The sequence below is a fragment of the Hyperoodon ampullatus genome, assembly GCF_949752795.1.
Source record: "Hyperoodon ampullatus genome assembly, chromosome: 7".
Classification (NCBI taxonomy): Eukaryota; Metazoa; Chordata; class Mammalia; order Artiodactyla; family Ziphiidae; genus Hyperoodon; species Hyperoodon ampullatus.
In genome coordinates, this window is record NC_136920.1 from 18386942 (window position 1) to 18409497 (window position 22556).

The 22556-nt window shown below is 52.4% G+C and overlaps 1 protein-coding gene across 1 annotated transcript; it reads right to left on the minus strand.

The window, feature by feature from the left end:
• Positions 1-20518: 20518 nt before the first annotated feature.
• Positions 20519-22305, minus strand: LOC307055531 (uncharacterized protein; the record flags this gene model as incomplete). Its single annotated transcript, XM_079707764.1, has 4 exons — positions 20519-20792; positions 21543-21843; positions 21930-22150; positions 22242-22305. The coding sequence occupies 4 exons, from the start codon at positions 22303-22305 to the stop codon at positions 20557-20559; spliced, it is 822 nt and encodes a 273-aa protein (XP_079563890.1). The 3' UTR covers positions 20519-20556.
• Positions 22306-22556: the final 251 nt, after the last annotated feature.

Here is a 22556-nt window from a genome sequence, read left to right on the forward strand (position 1 = left end):
AAAATAAAGTGGATCCTTCCGACGGCCTTGGTGCAGGAAACATAAGGTCTTTGTCCTGGTGTCCACAGCCCCTCCTCCATCAGCAGCAGCAAACTGACCACCACGCCGGTTTCCCTAGTCACCTCTACTGGGGACACCGAGAGGAAGAGGAATGGGGCCCAGTGAGATGCTATCTCATTGTGTCTCTCCAAAGTGAAGAACGAATCATCCTCTTGAATTTTCTAGTTTCTCCTGACCCCATGTTAATTTCTAGCTCCAAATAAAATGATGTATCTTCAGTATCAGGAAAAGGCTAAAGAGTAATTTCAGGTTGGCACACGGTCCACCTAATGAGATCGGATCCACTCATTTGCAGAGTCAGGGAAATCAAGATGCGGGAAGAACCTCGTCTCAGACCATCTGAGATGCTGCAGAAGAAAGTGATGGTCTCTTTAAAAGTAAAACTGGCAGCTCTGCCTCTGTTGTGAGGGAGGAACCAAGGCCCAGAGAGGTTGAGTCATTTGGCCCATGTCACACAGCCACAGAGGCTTCTGATAAAAGAGACAGAGTGAGAACCAGATCTCCTGACCTCATGGCTCTGCTGGCACTTGGAGGGGCCGGGGGGTGGAGGGGATGAGGGGGAGCAAGAGACGGGAGGGGAGTTTGAGTGTGAAAATGACTATTCATAACTCTGAGTGCAAGTAGTTGTGAGAGCATGAGCCTCTGAGGGAGAGGGAAAAACCTGTGGGGCCTCTGACGTCCCAGCTGCCCTTGGGCTGTGAGCGGATCAGTGTGAACAAGTGTGAGCAAGAGGGCTGTGAGCAGGGAGTGAGTGAATGGGTGAGTGAGAGGAAATCCGAGTGCTGGAGAGAGAACAAGAGGAGGAAAAACATTTGGGCCGTTTTCAGATTCCCACAGTCGAATAAATCAAAACAGATTGTTCTGAGACAAAGAGGCCATTTCAAACCACATCCTTTACACCAAAATAGAGCCTCAGTGGTCCACGTGACGCTTTCTCACAACCAATAATAACGGCGACAGCAACGTTCACAGTCATAGTTAGGATTCTTGAGCAGCCATGATGAGCAGGTGTGATCAACGCCCACTTTCCAGATCAGGCCACTGAGGCTTGGAGAGGGTAAGTCACGTGGTCCCTACACCTCCCTGCCTGGGTGATTCCTGGAATCAGGAAGCCTGGTGCGCAACGGAGATGCAACCAGCAAGTGTCACCTGGAGGCGCCAGGTGTTCCTGAGAACTGTCCCCTTGAGGCAGGGCCACTCTGCAAACAGGATGGAGAAGCAAGGCACCAAGGAGCAAGCAGGGAGTGAAGACGGAATGTTCCTAGCTGCCCCACGGGGCAAAGCAGATGCCCGTCTGTGCAGGAGTGCCTGGCGCCATGATGGTCACTATTAGCTGCTAAGCAGCTGTGGTCATCGCCTCACCTGGACGCCTGGCCCTGACCAGCCAGAGGAAGGCCCTGCCCTTCCATGCAAGCTGGGGCCTGATGCACAGGACTGGGCCAGAGAGGAGGGCACTGCCAGGGCCCCAGAGAACAGGTCTCCCATCTCCCACCTCAACCTCAGCAAAGGGAACTTGGGTCCAGGCAGCCATGTCTCAGTAACCGCCGAGTCTCCGCTCCCAGTGGGCCTGAGGGGACGGCACCAGGCCGGCTGTGGGGAGGAGGCAAATGTAGCTCTGCCAAAGCAGCCACGGCCACCGGGCACGCCGTGCGTTTTCTCCTCATAAACTAGTCCCAACCCCCAAACAACCCTAGGATGTGCTAGTACTCGCCTCGCTTTACAAATGAGTAAACCGAGGCTCAGAGAGACTAAACCACTCGCCCAAAGTCTCCAAAACTGCACGTGTACGTACAGTCAGGACTGAACCCAGCCTGACAAGGAGACCTTCTCCTTCTACCTCATCCATCACTCACCCGCACAGCCCTTCTCTCTGACAGAGGTTGGGAGTCCCAGAGGGCAGCGTTTTGTTACGAGTTTCAAAGGCAAATCCCAACAAACCACCTGAAACAGAAGGGGAGAGAGGTGTGCACCCTCCCAAGGGGGCAGCCCCTGCTCACCCCCTGCCTGCACTTGCCACATAGGGGCCTATTTGTCAAGGAAGGAAGAAATCTAGAGTTTTATGCTACATCTCTTTTTCAACTGGTTAGAATCCTCTGTTTTCTGTTGTGTTAACAGAATTTAAAATTTTGAAATATATATACAGAAAAGTACATAGGTCTGAAATGTACAACTCCATGAAGAGTCACAAACTGGACACACCTGTGAAACCACCAAGCAGAATAAGAAAAGAAAGAGACCAGCACCCAGAAGCCCATCACGCTTCCTTCTGGGCCCTCCCTGACTTCCGCCCAAACGGAATCACTATCATGACTTTTAACACCATAGCTTCACTTTGCCGACTCTGAACTTTATATAAATAGAATCATTCTGTGTAGATAGAATTCTGTATAAATAGAATCATTTGCTTTCACCTCTGTTGTCTTTTGCTCAACATCAGGATTCTGAGATTCCCCCCAGACTGCCAGCAGCAGCAGGAGTTCATTCATTCTCTGCTGTGTAGAACTCCCATATCCACTCTACCATTTATAGACATTTGGGTTGTTTCCAGGCCTCTCATAGAGAATGAAGCTACGGACATTCTTACCCATGCCTCTTGGAGAGCACATGTATGCTTTTCTGTGGGAAAGCGTGGAATTGTTGGGTCATACGGTATGTGTATGTTTTAGTTACATTTCCCAACATTTTAATGTTGGGTCAGTTTCACGTTTTAAACATTGTGCACCTTAAACAAAATACATCTGCAGCTTGGATCTGGCCTGCAGGCCACCACGTTGCACCTCTGGCCTGTGTGCTTCATTCATTTTAGCCACTGGCCAGACCATCTTCCTTGGAGCCTCACAAATTCATATGATACAGTGGGGAACATTCTCATACCCTCCACCAAACTGCTGAGTGGATGAGGCCTCCGTAAGCTGTCCATGGCTGTCTTTCAGTGAGTGTTTCTCTATGACAGAGGTACCCAACCTTTTTGGCACCAGGGACCGGTTTTGTGGAAGACAATTTTTTCCACAGATAGTGGGGGGGATGGTTCAGGCGGTAATGCGAGCGATGGGGAGCAGCAGATGCAGCTTCGCTCGCTCGCCCGTCGCTCACCTCCTACTGTGCGGCCCGATTCCTAACAGGCTACAGACCGGTACTGGTCCACGGCCCAGGGGTTGGGGACCCCTGCTCTAAGAGGATGAAATGACATTGAAATCACTTGAGCAGTCTCTTCAAACTACACGTGGCCAGCACTACACTAGTACCAACCAGACTTCCTGAGGATGTGGACAGCCAGGCATGATTATTTTGAAATGTAGCCCAATTAAGAACCACACTGCCTGAGGCCATAGAGCGCAAAGCCAGTGACCGGCAGAGCACCCAGGTTCCCAGTGGCTAGGCTCTACCTAGCACCCCAGGGTTCACCAAATCTACCCTGTGGGCTAGCACTCCACCCTCCTGCAACTGTAACAGACATCAATAATTGATCTTGGCACTCCTTCCTGCTGAGCCCGCATAACCCAGCCTCATCCACCCTTCAGCAGGCCCTACCAATCGATCAGGGTTGGCATTTGAGATGAAATGTATTTGCCACACTTGCTATTCAGTGTTGCCCCCCTGGAAACCCTTGCCATTTTCTCAAGTGGCTCAGCCTTCTTATTCCCAGGATGGGTAAGAAACAGAGAAAGGACCAAACCCAAGCCTGGCCCCATTCTTTAGCTTATTTTATTCTGATTCCCACGCCCACCCTACCCACCCTACGATGCTTGCCTTGAAGATAATGTATGTCTGCCCTGGGGTGTTTTTGTTGGTTTGGGGTTTTGCCTGCAGGTTTTATGGGTGGCAAACAAGCTCAGAGAGGGCTAGTGCCTTGCCCCAGGGGAATTTGAACCATCTCCCCATTTCTAATTCAGGGCTCTTTCACTCTACTCCAGGGGGGGCCTCTCACAACCAATTAGGAACTACTGGAAAAGCCAGAAACACGATGGTAACCTCATTCATCTCAAACCAATCACATCTGGTTCACTTCTCCCTGCTAAGCAGTAAACAGTGGAGACAGGCTGGCTGCACCCAGGCTGGCTGCAGGCTGGGATCTCAGCTCAGAGACAAGGCCGCGGCCAAGAGCTGGTGAGAAGTCATTCTCACGCTGATCCCTGGGCTCTAAGAAAGAGATTTTCCTTAATGAGGCTGAGATTGGTGATCCGACATCACTAAAAATTGCCCTTTTCCAAAGCGATAATCCACACGAACCCAGGGAGGGGCTCCAACGTGGAGGTGCTTCCAGCAGCAGCCCAGGGGGGGCCTCTGTGGTCTCACCGCTTTCTGTCTTCATTAACATTTGCAGAAAAACTCACAGTGTGTTTTGAGGCAAATGACAACCAAGCGATCTCATTTTCTTCCCTCAACCAGGTCACAGGGCTCCTTCTTGCTCTTCTCCCTCACTCAAGCTAGAATTTTTTTCTTAAGCTCAAAAATACTCAAAGTTCCCTAACATCTGCAGATCTGCCTTTCAAGGTCATTTTTAGCCAAAGGTGCCCGAAACTGAGTCATCGGATTGTGTTACAACGGCATCTCCTCCCTCGGGAACAGCTGTATCTGCACCTCCAAGTCTTTGCCTCCTACGGAGATCTGGGGCTTCCAGGGGCGGCAGAGGAAGGCACCCAGCATGCCCGTCCACATCCACATCCATGTCCACATCCACATCAGGAAGTGAAGGCAAGACCAGAAACGGCTGCAGCATTTGGGAGACTTCTGGCTACTCCCAGAGGGGGCAGGACTAACGCGATGGGAAAAAGGACCCAAGGGCAGCTCAAAACGTGAGGAGTGGGCTTCCCTGGTGGCGCAGTGGTTGAGAATCTGCCTGCCAATGCAGGGGACACGGGTTCGAGCCCTGGTCTGGGAAGATCCCACATGCCACGGAGCAACTAGGCCCGTGAGCCACAATTACTGAGCCTGCGCGTCTGGAGCCTGTGTTCCGCAACAAGAGAGGCCGCGATAGTGAGAGGCCTGCGCACCGTGATGAAGAGTGGCCCCCGCTTGCCACAACTAGAGAAAGCCCTCACACAGAAACAAAGACCCAACACAGCCATAAATAAATAAATAAAAATTAAAAAAAAAAAAAAAAAAAAAGAAGACAGTCTCAGGACAAATCTGAGAAGTCCAGAACCACTTAAAAAAAAAAAAAAAAAAAAAAAACGTGAGGAGTTCCTATTCCTGCACACACGTCTCTCCAAACTTCTGAGGACTCGTGTTCATGGCAGGCTCCCCACCGACCTGCACTGCTGTTATCTAGTTTCACATGGAATGGAAAGAAGTATCAAGGCTTTACCAGCCCGAGGTCACACACGCCAGAAAGTGGCAGGGCCAGAATCCACCCATCATGGCCTGACCCCAGGCCCGGGCTCTAACCACTGCCCCACGAGGCTCTCTTCCCATGACCTACTGAACTGACCAGAATGGACTTTGCCCTAATCCCGTTCCTCCTCCCAAAGATACAGTCATCTGCTGCCTTCAACATCACACTTATTTCCAATAAGGCTCTGGGTGACACCTCAAGGCCCAGGTTCAGGGCCCAGCAAAACCCATCCAAGTGCACACATGTGTACACGTACGTGCGACATCAGCTCCTGAATTTCTTGTTGGGGGGCAAAAAGTGCTGCTTCTGTTCACAGCCTCCTGTTAACTGGCAGGAGAGACAAGACTACAGATGTGAGCTAGGAAGATGGCCCGCCACTCCCCATGGCAGGGCTCTTAAGGACAATGTTCTCTCAAGAACCTCTAGGTACCGAGGCAAAGACAGTCTCAGAGAATCAGGCGGCATCAGGAGTGTGAGGGCCGGGAGCCCCGCCAGGCTTAGAAAGCATCTCTGGCAAAGGGCAACTTTGTATGGCAGGGAAGGAGGGCGAGGTGGGTACTGGAGAAGCTGTGTCCCCATCCCTCTCTGCGTCGTAGCAGTACCAAGCCTGAGTCACCCACATAAGGGGAAGGGGATCTTCCAGGTGAGACCAACAGAGCAGAAGCTCTGCGTCCTCAGAGGGAGGGGCCGAGGGGGCCTGAGACTTGGGAGAAGCTTGGGAGGTGAGAAGAGTGAGCGAGAGGGCCCAGCCTGAGTCAGGGACCCAGGAGAGAGCTCCTCCTGGTGGGTATGGCTCAGGGGCTTCAAGACCAGAAAAGACTGCTGTGCAGTACTGGACTGGATGGTTACACACCCTCTGGATGTACCATCCTCCACCTCAAGTCTTCAGTAAAAGTCTAGTACAGTCGTCCCTTGAGACTAGTTACAGGGCCTCCATGGATAGCAAAATCCACTGATGCTCAAGTCCCTCATATAAAAGGGTGTAGTAGGGGCTTCCCTGGTGGCGCAGTGGTTAAGAATCCACCTGCCAATGCAGGGGACAAGGGTTCAAGCCCTGGTCCGGGTACATCCCACATGCCGCGGAGCAACTAAGCCCGTGCGCCACAACTACTGAGCCTGCGCTCTAGAGCCCTTGGGCCACAACTACTGAACCTGCGTGCCTAGAGCCCGTGCTCCGCATCAAGAGAAGCCACCGCCACGAGAAGCCCGCGCACCGCAACGAAGAGTAGCCCCCGCTCTCCGCAACTAGAGAAAGCCCGCACGCCACAATGAAGACCCAACGCAGCCCAAAATAAATAAACAAAAAATAAATAAATTTATTTTTTTTAATGGTGTAGTATTTGCATATAACTTACACCCAGCCTCCTGTATCCTTGGCATCTCTAGATTACTTATAATACCTTCTACAATGTAAATGTTATGTAATAGTTGCTGGAGTGTGGCAAATTCAAGTTTTGCTTTTTTGGAACTTTCTGAAATTTTTATTTTTGAATATTTTCAATCCGCAATTGGTTGAATCCACCAATGCAAAATCTGTGGATGCGGAGGGCTGTCCGGACACACAATGCAAGAAAGAAAGAATGAATGAACGCCTACACCAAGCAACACCAGGAGCTCCTTTTCTGCATTCATCAGGCCTCCCAGGCCTCCCTTCCCTTACAATGGAAAAGGTGGGGCCTTTCAATGTTTCAGAAAAACCCTCCCAGTTTCCCACATCCCTCCAACCAACTGGGTGATCTATGGAATTCCATAATCTCAGCACCTCAGGTCTCCCTTCCATAAAACAGGGATTAAAAATCTCATCACAATCAGACTGTGGGCCATCAAATGAGATCATATATATGGGTCTGCTGGGTACATGGAACAGTTCTGCTGTGCTTCTGGAGAGGAAAGGGAATGAAAGAGAGCCAACATGGCAGGTCACTCCAAGCCCAGGACCCAGTGGGTCCCGCTTGTGCTGTCCCTTTTTCTTCCAGATGAGGAAACTGAGGTTCGATTAGGATAAAAAACTTGCCAAGATCATGCAGCTTGTGAGGGGGCAGAACCAGGATTTGAACTGTGGGATTCAGAAGTCAGAATTCCCACTGGCTTACGGCCCTACTCGAATGCCACCTGGACTCTACAGCTGCCTTCGGAACTCCTCCTTCTCGAAGAACATTTAACTTTAATCCCGTACATTCCTCCCCAGCAGACATGCACACAACTTTATTTAAATATATTGTTATCATGGGATTCCCTGGTGGCGCAGTGGTTGAGAGTCCGCCTGCCAATGCAGGGGACACAGGTTCGTGCCCCGGTCCGGGAAGGTCCCACATGCCGCGGAGCAGCTGGGCCCGTGAGCCATGGCCGCTGAGCCTGCGCGTCCGGAGCCTGTGCTCTGCAACGGGAGAGGCCACAACAGTGAGAGGCCTGCGTACCGCAAAAAAAAAAAAAAAAAAAAAAAAAAAATATATATATATATATATATATATAGTTATCATTATTATTGTTTGGCCAAAAAGATTCCTTATCAGTGAGATCTTTTTCTCTTTGCGCACACACACATGTACCTCTCCAGCAGGTTTGAATAGACCTTTGTGAGTGGTAGGGCTACTTAGAAACAAAATTTGCCCATTATATCAATTCAATTACATAGCAACCACTTTTTTAAGAGCATATTTATTTGAGCTTAGTGTGCGGAGAATCATCAGACTTTTTTTTCTTCAAACTCTTTTGGGAAGAAAAAGTGATCAAGTGAAAGGGAGGAAATGTTATGCGCATCATCCCAGCTATTGAGATAATGCTGATGGATTTTCCTCTCGCACTTTTAATTTACTTAATACCCCCGTTTCCATGAACAACCACGTCTCGGCTTCCTGAGCGCTTGTCTCCAGAGGGTTCAAGGCTTTCCGGTTGTAGTCCCCACTGCAGACTCTAAAGGGAGGTTCTAGAGTCAGAGGGGACATGGAGGACAAGCAGCCCCACTCCCCAGTGTGTGGGCACGATGTCAGCGGTCCTCCACGGACACGAGCGCTAGTTGGAGCCCAAACGGGGTTCGGCTCCAGGTTCTGACTCTCTGGACTCCCAGTCCAGGGCTCTCCCCATCTCTTCACCTGGGGACGGTAAGGACGGCAACTCAGGGGTTGAGTCTAGTCTGCGGTCCAGCCCTCTTGGTGACTCCGCCCTGCTCCCCCAAAGCCCAGGCCTCCTTGAGCCCATCAGGCTCCGAGCTCGGCCCCCGTTGTCCCCATTTGGTCTCTGGGCTCAGAGGAGGGAAGGGTCCCCGGGGCCAGCCACCACCTGTGGCCCCAGCGCTATCCCCTCTGCAGCACTAAAACTTCATCTCCTCAGCCTCGCAGAACCTGCAGGCAGTGCCCTCAGAGGTCGCTCTGTTTGCCTTGGCTCCGCAGCCTGCTTCCCCAGCAAGAAGCCACTAGAAAGGAAAATAAAACAACAACAAAAAGCCTTTTGATCTGCCACCGGACGTCCCTGTCCAACCCTGTAGGAAGGTGGAAACCACCCTCTGTAGTGACCTGCTGGCCTCCCTCTCACAAGTGTTCTCCAAAGGGCCCCAGGGTCTTTCAGAGACCCCACCTAGCCCAGGCTCCTGGACCCCATGAGATGAAAGGGTCAGGGCTTCCCTGGTGGCACAGTGGTTGAGAGTCTGCCTGCCGATGCAGGGGACACGGGTTCGTGCCCCGGTCCGGGAAGATCCCACATGCCGCGGAGCGGCTGGGCCCGTGAGCCATGGCCACTGAGCCTGCGCGTCCAGAGCCTGTGCTCCGCAAAGGGAGAGGCCACAACAGTGAGAGGCCCGCGTACTGCAAAAAAAAAAAAAAAAAGAAAGAAAGAAAGGGTCAAAACGACATCTGTGGGGGCCAAGTGGGGATGGGCAGGGGGCAGGAAGAGGCCAGAGAGGACCAAGCAACTATGGAAGAGAGAAGATGGCCATTGACCCAGCTGGCCACTCCTAGGTGGTCTCCACAGATTGTCTGATGGGTGGAGCGGCAAGAAAGAGGTGTGTTCCAGAAAAGCAATTCAGTTCGCCCGTAGGGAATCAGGCAAAAACATCATGGCTGTCCATGCAGGGATGTACTAGGCATCCATCACAAGAGGATGCGGGAAGTAACTGACATGTGAGCTGTGCCTCTCCCCTACCCCATGGTCCACCCTGGAGACCCCCTACAGCTTCAGGGGACAATTCCGCTCACTCTGGTAGCCCCTACACAAGCACCTCCTTCAGTCTCTTGGCTTGAAGGCAGCCTGGAAGCTTCCAGAAGTTGATGTCCCCAGGAGCAACCCTCAACCAATGAGAGACGGAAGCCAGTGACCACTCGCTGGGTCGATTCTGAAGTGTGCTTCACACAGTCCCTGGGAGGGTCCCCAGTGGGACAGGGCCCCAGGTGCCCACAGCGGGAGGCTGCTCATTAGGGCATGTTTCGTTGGCTCCCTTCCCCTCCCTGCTCACTCATCTCTCTGGAACCAACCTCATCATATATAAACTCTGTGTACCCAGATCCATGCTCAGGGTCTGTTTTTGGAGACCCCCAACTAAACCAAGGCAGAAGTGTACGTGCTAAGACGGAACAATTGAAAAAATGCAAGATGCAGAGTTGAAGGGATGGAACACCGCAGGGTATATAGGAATGGCAGGCACCATGTACACAGCTGTGCTCATTTACTGGGAGAACAACTCAGCAGAGACAGGGGGCTGCTCACACTGGTTGTCTCTCGGTGAGGAGACTGGCTTAAGACTCAGTTTCCATTGAATACGCTTTTGATCTATTTCCGTATTCTCTTACTATGTTTACTCTGATTATTTTTTTCTTAGGTCTTTCACCAGTAAAAAGTGATTCATTTCAAAGAGCTTGTGATAACTCCTGGAAAATCAAATAAATGAACTACAAAGAGGGAGAAAATCCCAGAATCGATAATCCCCCTCACTTCCTAGGACCCTCCCACTTCCTTCTCACCTCCTCGTACCCTTGGCCTCCCTCTCAGCCCACAAGCAGGACAATAGGTCCCAATTCCCTTAGGGGTTTGACAGCTGCCATCGAACAGGGGATTAAGGACTGGAGGGGAGCAAAGGGCCAGGTGAGAGGCCTCCAAGACCCCAGATCCTGATTTTCTCCCACTCTGGCTGTTAAGACATGGACTGGCTCCAACAGGGAAGACCCTGGTGTCCCACAGAGGAGCAGAACCAGGGAACAGACCATGTAATGCTGGAGAGCGGGCTTGGGGTTCAGACCTCCTGAGTCTTTAAAGAGGTGATTAAATTAAAATGAGGCTTTTAGGGCAATCTGACTAATGCCCTTCTAAGAAGAGATTTGGACCCCCAGGGGACACCAGAGGTACACATGCACAGAGGAAAGACCCTGTGAGAACAATGAGAAGGCAGCCTTCTGCAAGCCAGGAAGAGACCTCAGAAGAAACCAAGTCTGTCAACACCTTGATCATGAGCTTCTAGCCTCCAAAACTGTGAGAAAATAAAATTGATAAGAATTAACTTATTTAGTCCTCACAACAACCCAATAAATTAGGTATTATTTTTGGTCCCATTTTATGGATGAGAAAATGATGAACAAAGAGGTTGAGTAACTTGCCCAAGGCTACGGAGCTGGTGAGTGGTAGAGCTGGGACCTAAACCATTCTGTTGGATGAGATTAGACTCGTTAAGTGCCTGGCACACTGAAAGTGATCAGTATGTCAGCTGCGCTCATTACCCAAGTCAGCCTGAAAAAGACTGGTCTACAAAGGGAAAAATGGAGGGAGGCATTTTGTGAGCACCTGAGAGGTGCCTGGGATGGATGAGCAAAGACAGACAGGGTCCCTGTCCTCCAGGGGTTAAGCTAGAGTGGGGGAGATGGAAGTTAAATAATCACACAGACAAGTCAACAATTGCCCAATCGTGACTAACTCCTGTTAGGGAGGCGATGGTGGAGCAATCAGAGCCAATAGGTGGGAAGTTTGGCCCACTTGGGAGTCCAGGAGGGCTTCTTGGAGGAGGTGATGGGATCCAAAGGATGAAGAGGAGTTGGGTAGTTAAAGAGGGAGGGAAAGCATTGCAGGAATGAGGGAAGAGCATGCAGAGCAGACCTGTTTGGGTTGGGGCAAGGTGGCTGGTGGGCTGGAGCAGAGGGAGGCAGGCCTGGGTGGGGGAGGGGCAGAGGCTGCAAGAAAGCCTTCTGAACACAGGTGAGAATCTATTGAAGGGCTTCCGAGAGTGAGCGAGGCGGCTAGCACGATCACATTACACAACAGATGTTTTCCCTAACAAAGTGTGTAAGTCGAACTTCAGTAAACTGAATTTTATTTTTAAGGCAGTAGGTAGGAACGGGAATCTGAGCATTAATCTGTCTGTAAATTGGATGAGGATCCTCTGATCCAGCTGGCATTTTCATAGATCCGGCCGCCTCGAGTGAGGTACACCTGTTAGGTAGTAATACCGGAGGAGGACTGGCCTTCCATGTGTCAGAGTGTGGGCGGGCATCTCTGCTGGTCGAGGCTGTCTGTTCCCCTATAAGTCGCAGGGACACCTTATACTGCAAACGTGGCTTTCCCCACGGAGCCACCACACAGCCTGTTTCCTGGTGACCACGACTTTCCAGGCCTCCCTTCCCCATCTCCTCCTCATCCTCCAAGCTTTAACTTGTGCTTACTTCCATGGGGAGGCCTTCGCTGCCCCCGCCCCCACATGTAAGTGCCTTTCATGAGTTTGTCCTGGCACCCCTGGCTCCCCACTGCATTTGTCTCCATGCTGCCTGCAGTGCCCCCACCTAAGGGCGGTTATGGGTAGAGGCCTTGGTGCATAGCAAGGAAAGATGCGATCCCTAAGAAGCTATGACTAAGAATTCATCATTCATCCCCTCACTCATTCATTCTGCGTGTATGAACGTCTATGAACATGTATTCAGTCCCAGGCACTGAGCTACACACTGCAGGCTCCATGGAGACGGAGACAGACAGGTCTCTGCCCTCATTCCACTGAGGGAAACAGATCATAAATAAAATAATTAGAATAATTCCAACATTCACTGAAAACTTTTAAAGTGCCACATTCAATCCTAAAAGATACATTTATGCATTTTGATCTTATTTTATCTTCATAAAACCTTATGAGGGTGATCATTTCACAAAATATACAAATACTGTATAATTATGTTGTACCCCTGAAACTAACATAATGTTTTATGTCAATTATACCTCAATTAAAAAAAAAAAACCTTATGAAGTGAAATGGTGGTACGGGGACTTGCCTGCTGTTCCAGTGGTTAAGAATCCACCTTCCAGTGCAGCAGACACAGGTTCAATCCCTGGTCGGGGAACTAAAATCCCACATGCCACAGGGCAACTAAGCCACCGTGCTGCAACGAAAAGACCCTGCATGCCACAACGAAGAGCCCGCATGCTACAACCAAGATGCGACACAGCCAGGTAAATAAATAAATTTTTATTTTAAATAAATAAATAAATAAAACGGTGGTACAGAGAAGTTAAGTATCTTGTCAAAGGCCAAACAGAGGCCATGGACTGTGGCTGAACTGGGACTTGAACCCAGGCCCTTATGTTCAGAACTCTTAACCCCGATGGTGTGTTGCCTCTTATGCTTTCAATGCGTGGGGATGAGGCAGTGTATCTGAACCCTCGGCCTCCACAGCTGAGCCTCCAAACCCTCCTGGGCCCCTGTGAGATGGGCGCCAGAGCTGGGAGCCTTGGCTATTTCCTCCTAGGCCCCCTTCTCTTGCAGAGAAGTCCAGACGACCTGCCAGGGAAGAGGAACCCAACTTGCCGACATCACAGTGACTTCCGGTGCTAAAGGTGAACCCAGGATAAAGAGCAAGAACCATTCATCTGGAGCAGATATTTTCAGCCTGAGAGGAGATGGAGATGGCAGGCAACTCCAGAAAGACGAGTTGAGAAAAATGTAAATGGTGCCTTTCACGCAGTCCTTTCAAATCCTTACTTCTAGAAAACATCCTATCTGCAGTTGGTTATAATTCACATGCACCCATGTTTCTTAAGCCCACACTAACACCCAGCACCCTTCCAGACCTGCTGGGAGGGAACAAATATGGAAAACAGCATCTGACAAATGTTAGCAGTGGACAAAGTGTGTTTGATGCAGACACTTACTCTTTTGATGCTTATAACTAGGCCACGAGGTGGGTATAAATCCCCACTTTATTGATAAGAAAACTGAAATGTACAGAGATTAATTTACTTGTTACTTACTAGTTGTATAGTTGTGTGACCTTGGGCAAATTACAATACCTAGCCTCTTGGGTTGGTTTTCTTGGCTGTTAAATGGAGTGATAACAGTACCCACCTGTTATGGATTGAATGGTGTGCCCCACGTATCCTAACCCCTGGTATGTATGAATGTGGCCTTATTTGAAAACAGGGTCTTTGCAGATGTCATCAAGTTCAGATGAGGTCATTAGGCTCTAATCCAATGTGACTGGTGTCCTCATAAGAAGAGGAAAGCTGACCTGGTGCAGCTACAGGGAGAACACCGTGTGATGACAGAGGAAGAGGCTGGAGTGATGTGCCCACGAGTCAAGGAACACCAAGGACTGCCAATAGCCACGAGAAGCAAGGAAGGAAGAACCCTCCCCTAGAGCCCTGCTGACACCTGATTTTGGACTTTCAGCCTCCAGAACTGTGCGAGGATGAATGTCTGTGGTTAGAAGCCCTCGGTTTATGGTACTTGTTACTGCAGCCCTAGGAAACCAACGCCATCACCTCATCGCGCTCTTGAGCTGGTCCACAGCTCTGCCCCAGTGTTTCGGGGGGAGGGACTGCAGAAGCTGAGGTCTGGGGGCGGAGTGAATGAGACGTGTTTTAGGGACCCCACGTGCCTGACTCACAGCCTAACCGGCCTGCCTCCCACCAGCACTTTTCAAAGAAGCCAGGAGCATCCTGGTGCAGCTACAGTCGGAGGCCACTCTCTCCGTGCCCCTAGGAACAAGCATCCACTATGTCAGGGGGCCACGGGCCACCTCTGAATCCCGTCTCGGGGAGCCCAACTCTCTCAAAGACCCCTCCACCGTGGTGTCTAGCCCGCCAGTTATTCCTGTGAGGTCTTTTGCAGGGGACAGTAAATCCCCATTATTCAAGGGGTGCTTGTATTTTGGCTGGAGAAGCACCTCATTCCCCTGGGGGCTAAAAACTCAGACAAGATGAATACCCTGGGCTGGCCCTGCTGGAGAGAGACCTAAATGTCAGGCACCAGGTGGTGGCAGGCTGCCCCCCAGGAGGCTGAGGCACACTTGGCTAGCGAGAGTGCTGCAATCTGTCCCAGCCGGAGAGGCAGCCACCCGGGAGGGGGGCTCCTCTCGGCAGCACCCTCAGGCCCCGCGCCCACAGTGGTAATTAGACGTGAAAAGACGGGCCTAAATCCAAGGGCCGGGGCTCCAAATTCTTCTCCCATTTCAAATGGAAGCCATAGTAGTTCAACTATTATGAACTAGAGACCCCAACCCAGGCCACCCAGGATGGGAGCCCAGAGCCTCTCCATCCAAGAGATGGGAGTGACAGGCGTGTGTGCGGGGGCGGGAGGGGGGCACTTGGAGCCTCTCCTCGGGTGCTGGCCCCTTGCCAAAGGCATCTTTCGTTTCTTACTCAAGTGGGTGAGGAGCGATGTGGCACCTACTAGGTGCCAGGCACCTGATCAGCTTTATAGCTTTCTACATTCTTCCCATTTTGCAGAGGAAAAAACTGAGGCTCAGAGAGATAAACAAGTGTTAAAGTAGAGGTGTCAGGATTTGAAGCTAGGTCTGACCACCTTACTGTTCTCAGAAAAACAGGGCTAGAAACCCTCATCAGGCCCCCTCTCTTTACCTGCCCAACCCCACAAGGAGTGAAAGGGGTCAGCAGGAGACTGCATAGATGGGACAGGAAGCATAGGTAACCTTCTGTGTCATTTGGGAGACACCCCAAGGCTTGAATGCACAGCAGTTCCCAAAGTAGTGTATATGGAGCTGAAACTCCTATGGCTTTCACTATGAATATTTAAAACTAAGGCTTCTCATGCCCCTACACTACTCCCTCAGCTTCCAGATAGTTCCTGCAGCCTCCCTCCAGCCTTCTCTCCCCCTGGCCCTTCCCCCCCTGCCCCATGCACACACAGAAGATGAATACAGAAGCTCTTCCCCATTAGGGCATGGGAGGAGGAGATAGGAGCAGAAGTAGGTGCTGGAGGGTCCTGGAAGAAGTTCTAAGAGCAGTAAACTTCAGTAAGGCAAAGGAGGCCATGGGAGCTCTGGGGTGAAGGTCAAGGGTCTGGCTTAGTGCTCTTGCTGTGTGCTCACTGGCCAGCCCCTTGGCCTCTCCGAGCCACCCCCCCTCCAGTGTATTATGGGCACTATATGATCTGTCCAGAGATCATTTCCATGGACATGGTCTGTAATCTCTAAAGAGCAATGCACATCAGGGATCATTAAGGAAAGGAAGCATCCGTGTTTTAAGGACTATGTGCCAGGTCTATACTAGAAGCTTTAAATGCATCATCTCAATTAATCCTCAAAGTACTCTATCCGGGAAATATAAATGCAGGGAGTTAGTGCTCAGTAAATACCCAGCCTCCCTTACAGCTGGTTTCGGGCCAGGTGACAGTTCTGACCAATGGACTGGAGCTGAAGTGATGTGTGTCACCTCCAGGGGACACAGTGGAGCGTTAGTGTGCCTTTTCCTTTTCCATTGCTCTCTTCGCCTTCTGCGGTAACCATGGATGCCACATCATCCTGGAAGTGCAGCTATGAAGATGGTGGAGTCACCATCCGCCTGCGTCCCTGAGTAACTGTGTACAGCAGAGATCCATGTTAGACAAGTGACGTAAGTGAGAATTAAACCCACAGGTTAAGCCACGGAGGGTCTGGGATCATCTGCTGTGGCTGCTGGTATTACTTAGCTTAACACTCTTATTGTTGCTGTTATTCTGCTTTTCACAAATACGGAAACCAAGGCCACATAGCCAGTCAATGGCAGAAACAAGATGCAAGTTCACATCTGTGACTCCAACACACATCCTCTTTCAACTACAACCTTTTGTTGCTGAATAAGACCATCCCCTTCCTGTAAGCAACCTTGTCCCAAAAAACTCCTACCCCTCAGTGTCCCCAGGATGGCTGAGTAATCAATGCAGGGTGAGAAAAGAGAATCTCATAAAGCACTCTGAGCCTGGAAAATGAGCAAAAGCAGGTAGGAGGGGGCCTGATCGCATCTCAGGGAAATCTTTTCTGGGGCTTTGGAGCTCACAGGAGGTTTCCATAGGAGAGGAAATATCACAGAGTGGTTTCGAGCACAGAAGGGAGAATCAGACCAACCTAGGATCCAATTCCAGTCCTACCACTTGCTCCCTTGATTTTTCTGAGCCCTACTTCCTAATCTGTAAAATGGGGGCAATATCTGAACCAACTTTGAGGGTGGAGGTGAGATGAAGCATTGTCTAGCTCCTGGCCGATGGTGAGCACTCCCCAAATGTCTGCCATAGTGAAGATCATCACTGGGATGGCTCAGAGAACAGCCTTTGCTGGAGGGAGATGAGGCCGAGGTGCAGCCAGAGGCTGCCCTGCCAGGATGGCTGACACAGCCCAGACAGCAGACCTGGCCCAGCTCACAGCCCTGCAAAAGACCGAGGGGCAGAACCCAGAGAGAGAAGCGGGGCCAGCCAGACATAGTGTGATGCAGCAGAGGAGCCAGATTATTTATTTTAAAGTCGAAAGTGTCTTCTAGGAGGATGGCCTTTTATTTGGGTGAATCTGGGAGTTGTTTATCAGCTTAAACTCATTATCTGCACATATGGTCTTCGTACTATAGTTAAGGGTGGGAAACAAAGGATGGAAGGGAAAGGATGGGCATATACTAGCTGATGAAATATCATCCCTCAAGTGCCAGTAACCAGGATATGTTCAGTGACGTCACATTGGGCTTCCTGCCACAAGGATGGGGCTATCGTGAGAATACTCACAAGATTTTAACTCTGGAGTCCCTCAGTGAGGCAGGGAAAGGAAGAAAAAAAAAAAGAAAAGCAATTTGTTTTATTCACCCTTGTCTTCCATCTCAAAAGCAGACACACACAGACACACACACACACATGCACACACACACTGTGCCCAAAAATATCAGAGCTGGAAAGGATCAACGTTGATCCCTCCCTCCCATTTCACAATAAGAGTATTAGTAATAATAATAATCATGACAATGATGACTGTGAATATTTGTTGAGCATTTACTACCTGCTGTGCACTGTGCTAAGTGTTTCACATGTTTTATCTCGTTGACATTTCACAACACTCTGATACAGTATAATTAGTCCCATTTCACAGATCAGGAAACTGAGGCACCAGAGGTTGAATGGCCTAAGGTTACACAGCTAGTAAGTAGAAGAAAGCTGACATTCAAACCCAGGCAGCCTAACTTCCTCACAATGCTGTGTCTAGAGAAATAGGGAAACTGAGGCTCAGAGAGGGGCGGTGAGTCACTCGAGGTCCCATAGCTCCATGTATAACAGAATTGGGGCTAGAACACAAGTCTCCTTACTCCTGGTCCAGCTGGTCCAGTGACCTTTCCACTCCATCCTGTTGCCAATCAGTATGTACACACACGCATAGGACTAGTGAACATGCTGTTGCTCATCTCCAAGTTGTTCAGTTACTAATTAAACCAGCAGTCTTGGGTACAAACAAGGGGCAAGGGCTGGACCTTAAGATAACAAGTGCTGAGGTGAAAGAACTGCTTTGCCAGCTGCAAACACTGGGACCCATCTCCCTCTCCCTCTCTTTTTTTTTTTTTTTTTTTTTTGCGGTACGCGGGCTTCTCACTGTTGTGGCCTCTCCCGTTGCGGAGCACAGGCTCCGGACGCGCAGGCTCAGCGGCCATGGCTCACGGGCCCAGCCGCTCCACGGCATGCGGGATCTTCCCGGACCGGGGCACGAATCCGCGTCCCCTGCATCGGCAGGCGGACTCTCAACCACTGCACCACCAGGGAAGCCCTCCCTCTCTTTTTAATGAGTGTTACATTATCTGCTCACAACCCCATCCCCCAGTCAGAGCACTGATGAGGGTCCAAGGTGGCAGCCCGTGCGGCAGGAGGAGCCCAGGCTGGCGGGTTACTTAGCAGCATCAAGTTGCAAAAATACCCCATCAAGCGATCATCTGCTCTGGGGGACTAAAGTGCTGGTTTCCAAGGCCCCCTCCCTTTGCTGTGTCCCAGCTGAGCTTGAACAAATGTTCCTGATTTTCCTTCTCAATGGCTGATGAAACAGACCAGAAGAGCCGCCCTCTGGAAAGAGGGGTCCCTAAGAGGGGCAGTCCAGCCATGACTCTTTGCTCTTAGCAGGAAAGAGGACGGAGTAAAAGCTGCACAGGCCTCCAGAGAAAAGTAACGTGCAAGCTTGCGGACAGACATGGGGATCCCAGCAGGAACTGATCACCAACATCACCCTCTCCATCCCCAAACCGCAGTCTGATGGAGGACAGGCACCTGGTTCACTTTGCCCTGTCAGGGCGGAGCGGGGCAAGACGGCCAGGAGCGGTGCCCCCCACTGGACAGAAGGCAGAGCAGAGCTGCCTAGCGCCCTAAAATGTTAGACTCTCCTGACTTTAAGTTTCAAGCCCCCGCCTCCTCCACCGCCACCCCGGCCCCAGACCATTAAAAAGTCACTAATTCAGGGAGCTGTTTCCAGGCTGACAGGGCAGTTTTTAAAGGAGGAGGGGGGTACTTCCTGGATCAGCCCAAGGTGTCCTAACTCCAACTCCAGATGAACTGATGCTTCTAGAAAGTGGCCTGGAACTTTCACTGATATACTGCCATTTCAGCCTCAGGCTGGGTAAAGATACGCCAAGGGTCTGCCATTTGAATGGATCTGGGGACCGGACGACCAGGAGACACAGTGCCCAAGGCCTGAAATTTTGCTGAATCAGAGACCTTGGAGTTTGCCTGGAAGCAGTCTGAGTCCACACATGATACTCCACATCCAAACAGGGACGTCAGCAGTCCCAGGGGTCTCAATGCCCTCCCATCTTCGGGGCAGGTTGGGTGTGAGTGGGGTGCAGGGATCAGGGGTAGAACGCAGAGCCGCCAGCCCTCTGGGGGCCCCTTGCTCACTCCCAGTTTCCAAGGGCAGGGCTGTTCCAGGCAGGCTTCCCTCCCCAGAAAAACTAGAGTCATTCAAAACAAAACAAAACAACAAAACAACTCCTTTTGTTTTCTGGCCCCATGGAATGTCTTAAAGACAAATGCAGAGACAGCGGGCTTCTCCACCCTTTCCTCTGTCTCCTCCCTACTCGTCTGTCCTCTCCTATTCAAAATAAAAACCATGCTGATCTTTCTCTACAGCAACTTTGTCCTCGAGCAATTTGAGAGCATCCAACAAAAACATTTGCTACACTGAAAGCAAGAACCTCAGCTCTCTTTCAGGGACTACCCTTTTCCATCACCTTTGCAGGGGACTCTGGGGACGTGAGAGCGGGGAGAGGGGCTGCCCAATGAGCCCACATTGGCATCCACGAGAAAGATGAAAACTTCCGCCAGCCACTATGAGGCCACTGCACATTCTTAGATTTGCTCATTTGTACTCACTTGGGGTGCAGGGAAGAGGGAGGGAATTAGAGAGAAAGATGAGGCCACAGGGCTTCAGGGTCCCTACAATGTCGAACAGCCCACACATGACAAAGATGATGCTCTTCATAGATGCCAGCAGCCGTCTGGCTCCCTGAGGCCTTGGCACAGACCCGCAGACTCCACACACAGGGGCCCTGAGGTCCCACAAGGGGACACGTGGCAGGTTTCCACCAATAATTGTGAAATGACCACATGAATGTGGCCTGTGGCCTCCAGACCCCAAGAGGAGGGGCTCTTGTTGACTAAGAAATTTACCACTTGAAACTGGACTGCTAAAGTCTTTAAGGGCCCCCATCAACCCCACCCTGTGCCTCCCAGTTTTTTTGTGCCCAGAGAGGGGATTCACCCCAAGACCCTCAACCCACCCACACCAGAAAGGGATCTGGCCAGATCCAGGGAACAAAGGTACAACTTTTACAGAAAGGGTGCATTCAGCGGTTTGGGTTTCAGACCCCAAAGAAACCTCAGAAAGTTAATGCTCCCATACACTTACTCCACACCAATTCGCTGGTAATGTAAAGTTCCCCTCCTTTTTGTTTTTCTGGGGGTGACTTTTTATTCACCCATACATCCTGCCAGCTCCCCCAAGAAAAACCAGCTCCTGAGAGCCAAGCTTTCCAATACACAGCGCGGTTATAACTGGGGGCATCCCAGCCTCACACTCCGACCCTCTGCCCCATTCCGGCTGCGGTGGGGTGCTCCTCAGGGCTGGCCCCTCGCGTGTTGGGGGTTGGTCTGCGGTTGTCGGTCCTGGATTTCGGTGCATTTGTCTCGCAGGAACCAGAACTCGCCTTCCTGTGGGTGAAACGGCCAGGGAAGGGCGCCCCCTCGCGGGAGCGAACTCACCTCAATCCAGCCGGGACTCAAAGCCGGCGCGAACCCACCCGTGCCCGCCAACCCTCCAAGCGGACTCCCGCTGCGCCCCGTGAATCTGGACGTGCTCGAGCCTCGGATCCAACGAGCACCCAAAGGAGTCTCTGCTTCCCCAAACCGCACACACCGAGTACGGAATAAAGGGGGCCCTGAAGGAAAGCGTGGCGCCCCCGCCCCGCCCCGCTTCCAGGGACTCCGAAGGCGACCCGCCTCAGTGGCCCTGCTGGGCCCGGCAATCCTCACGGCCCGGATCCTCGCTCCTAATCCTTAGTCCCTACTTGCCCCCCTACAGAGTGGCATGGCGCGCACCGCCTCCCTCAGGACGCAGCCCTGGCCAAGACCCCGACTTGTAACCACACCTGCCACCCCCGCCATTCTGCTCCCCCCGCCCCAATCACCCGCCCAGAGCGCCGAGCAGCGCTGCACCTGTCCCGGGGGAAGCCTCTGGCCCTCGGCGGATTCGGGGCAGGGATGGGGGCGAGCACGTCTCCCTCGCCCCTTCCCCAGCCTAGCCGAAGTAGAACTTGAACATCCTGGGATCCCCCCATTCCACCCCACCCCCACCGTGCCCAACAGTCGCCCGGGGGTAGGCGGGAAGCGCGCTTGGGTTCCCAAGTCCCCCGGGGCGCGGCGGCGGGGCGCACGGAGGGCACTGAGGTGCAGAACCCCTACCTTCCAGTAGCAGTGGCCGGATCCCGCGCCAACTCCCGTCGGCGGCCGCGGGGGAAACTTTCCCCGGGCGGAGAAGCGCACTCGCAACTTGCTCGGCACCGGCTGCCTTCCCGGCGGTGGCGGCGGCGGCGCGTCCGGGGACCGGCTGGCGAGAGGCGGCGGCGGCGCTCGCTCGGGGCTCGGGGCTGGGGCTCGGGCTGGGGCTCGGGCTCGGGCTCGGGCGGCCTCGCGCGGCTCCGCGGTGGATCGCTAGGCGCTGCGTCCGCCCCGCAGCCTGGAGCCCCCGAGACGCCGGCGGCAGCTGCAGCCGCCCGCCCGCCGGCCCCACCTCCCCGCCACCGCTCCGTCCCTCCCTCCCTCTCCCCCGCGCTCCCTCCCTCCCCAAACCTCCTCCCCTTCAGTCTCCAGTCGCCGCCGCCGCCGCCGCCGCTGCCTTGGCGGCCGACGTGAAGGCACGTCTCCTCCGGCGAGCTGCCCCACTTGCCCCCTCCCGGGCTTGGTCCAGCAATCAGGCCTCGCTCCGGGGGCCCCTAGGGCCACCCTCTGCCCTTCTCCCCTTCTGTCACCCCTGCCCTCCTCCCCACTCTGCTCACAGGCCCTCGCTTCGTCTGAATTCAGGAGATCCGTAGGGGGAGTGGGGAGCTGGGCACGCTAGACCGGAGTATTTATTCCAGGGAAACTTCCATGCTGCCCCCCGACCTCCGTGGCCGGACCGCAGGGCTGGTGGGTTGGGATGATCCCCCATCCGGACCTCGCTCCTCATCTTCCCGCTGCCCTGGAAGGACCTGTTGAAAGCCAGGGGGATTCACCCTCCCTGGGCTTCTTTGGACCGATGCTGTTAATAGAGGCGACTGGAGGAGTTGCAGCAAGAGGTGGGGGGCGCGGGGGTGCCCACCCCAGACCAGATGCAAACGACTTGATTGCAAGAGGCCAGACCTGTGTCTCCATCTCAGGGCTTATCTTCTCATCTTTGTACCACTCCCTCAGCCACAGGCCCCCTCCCCAGCCACTGAC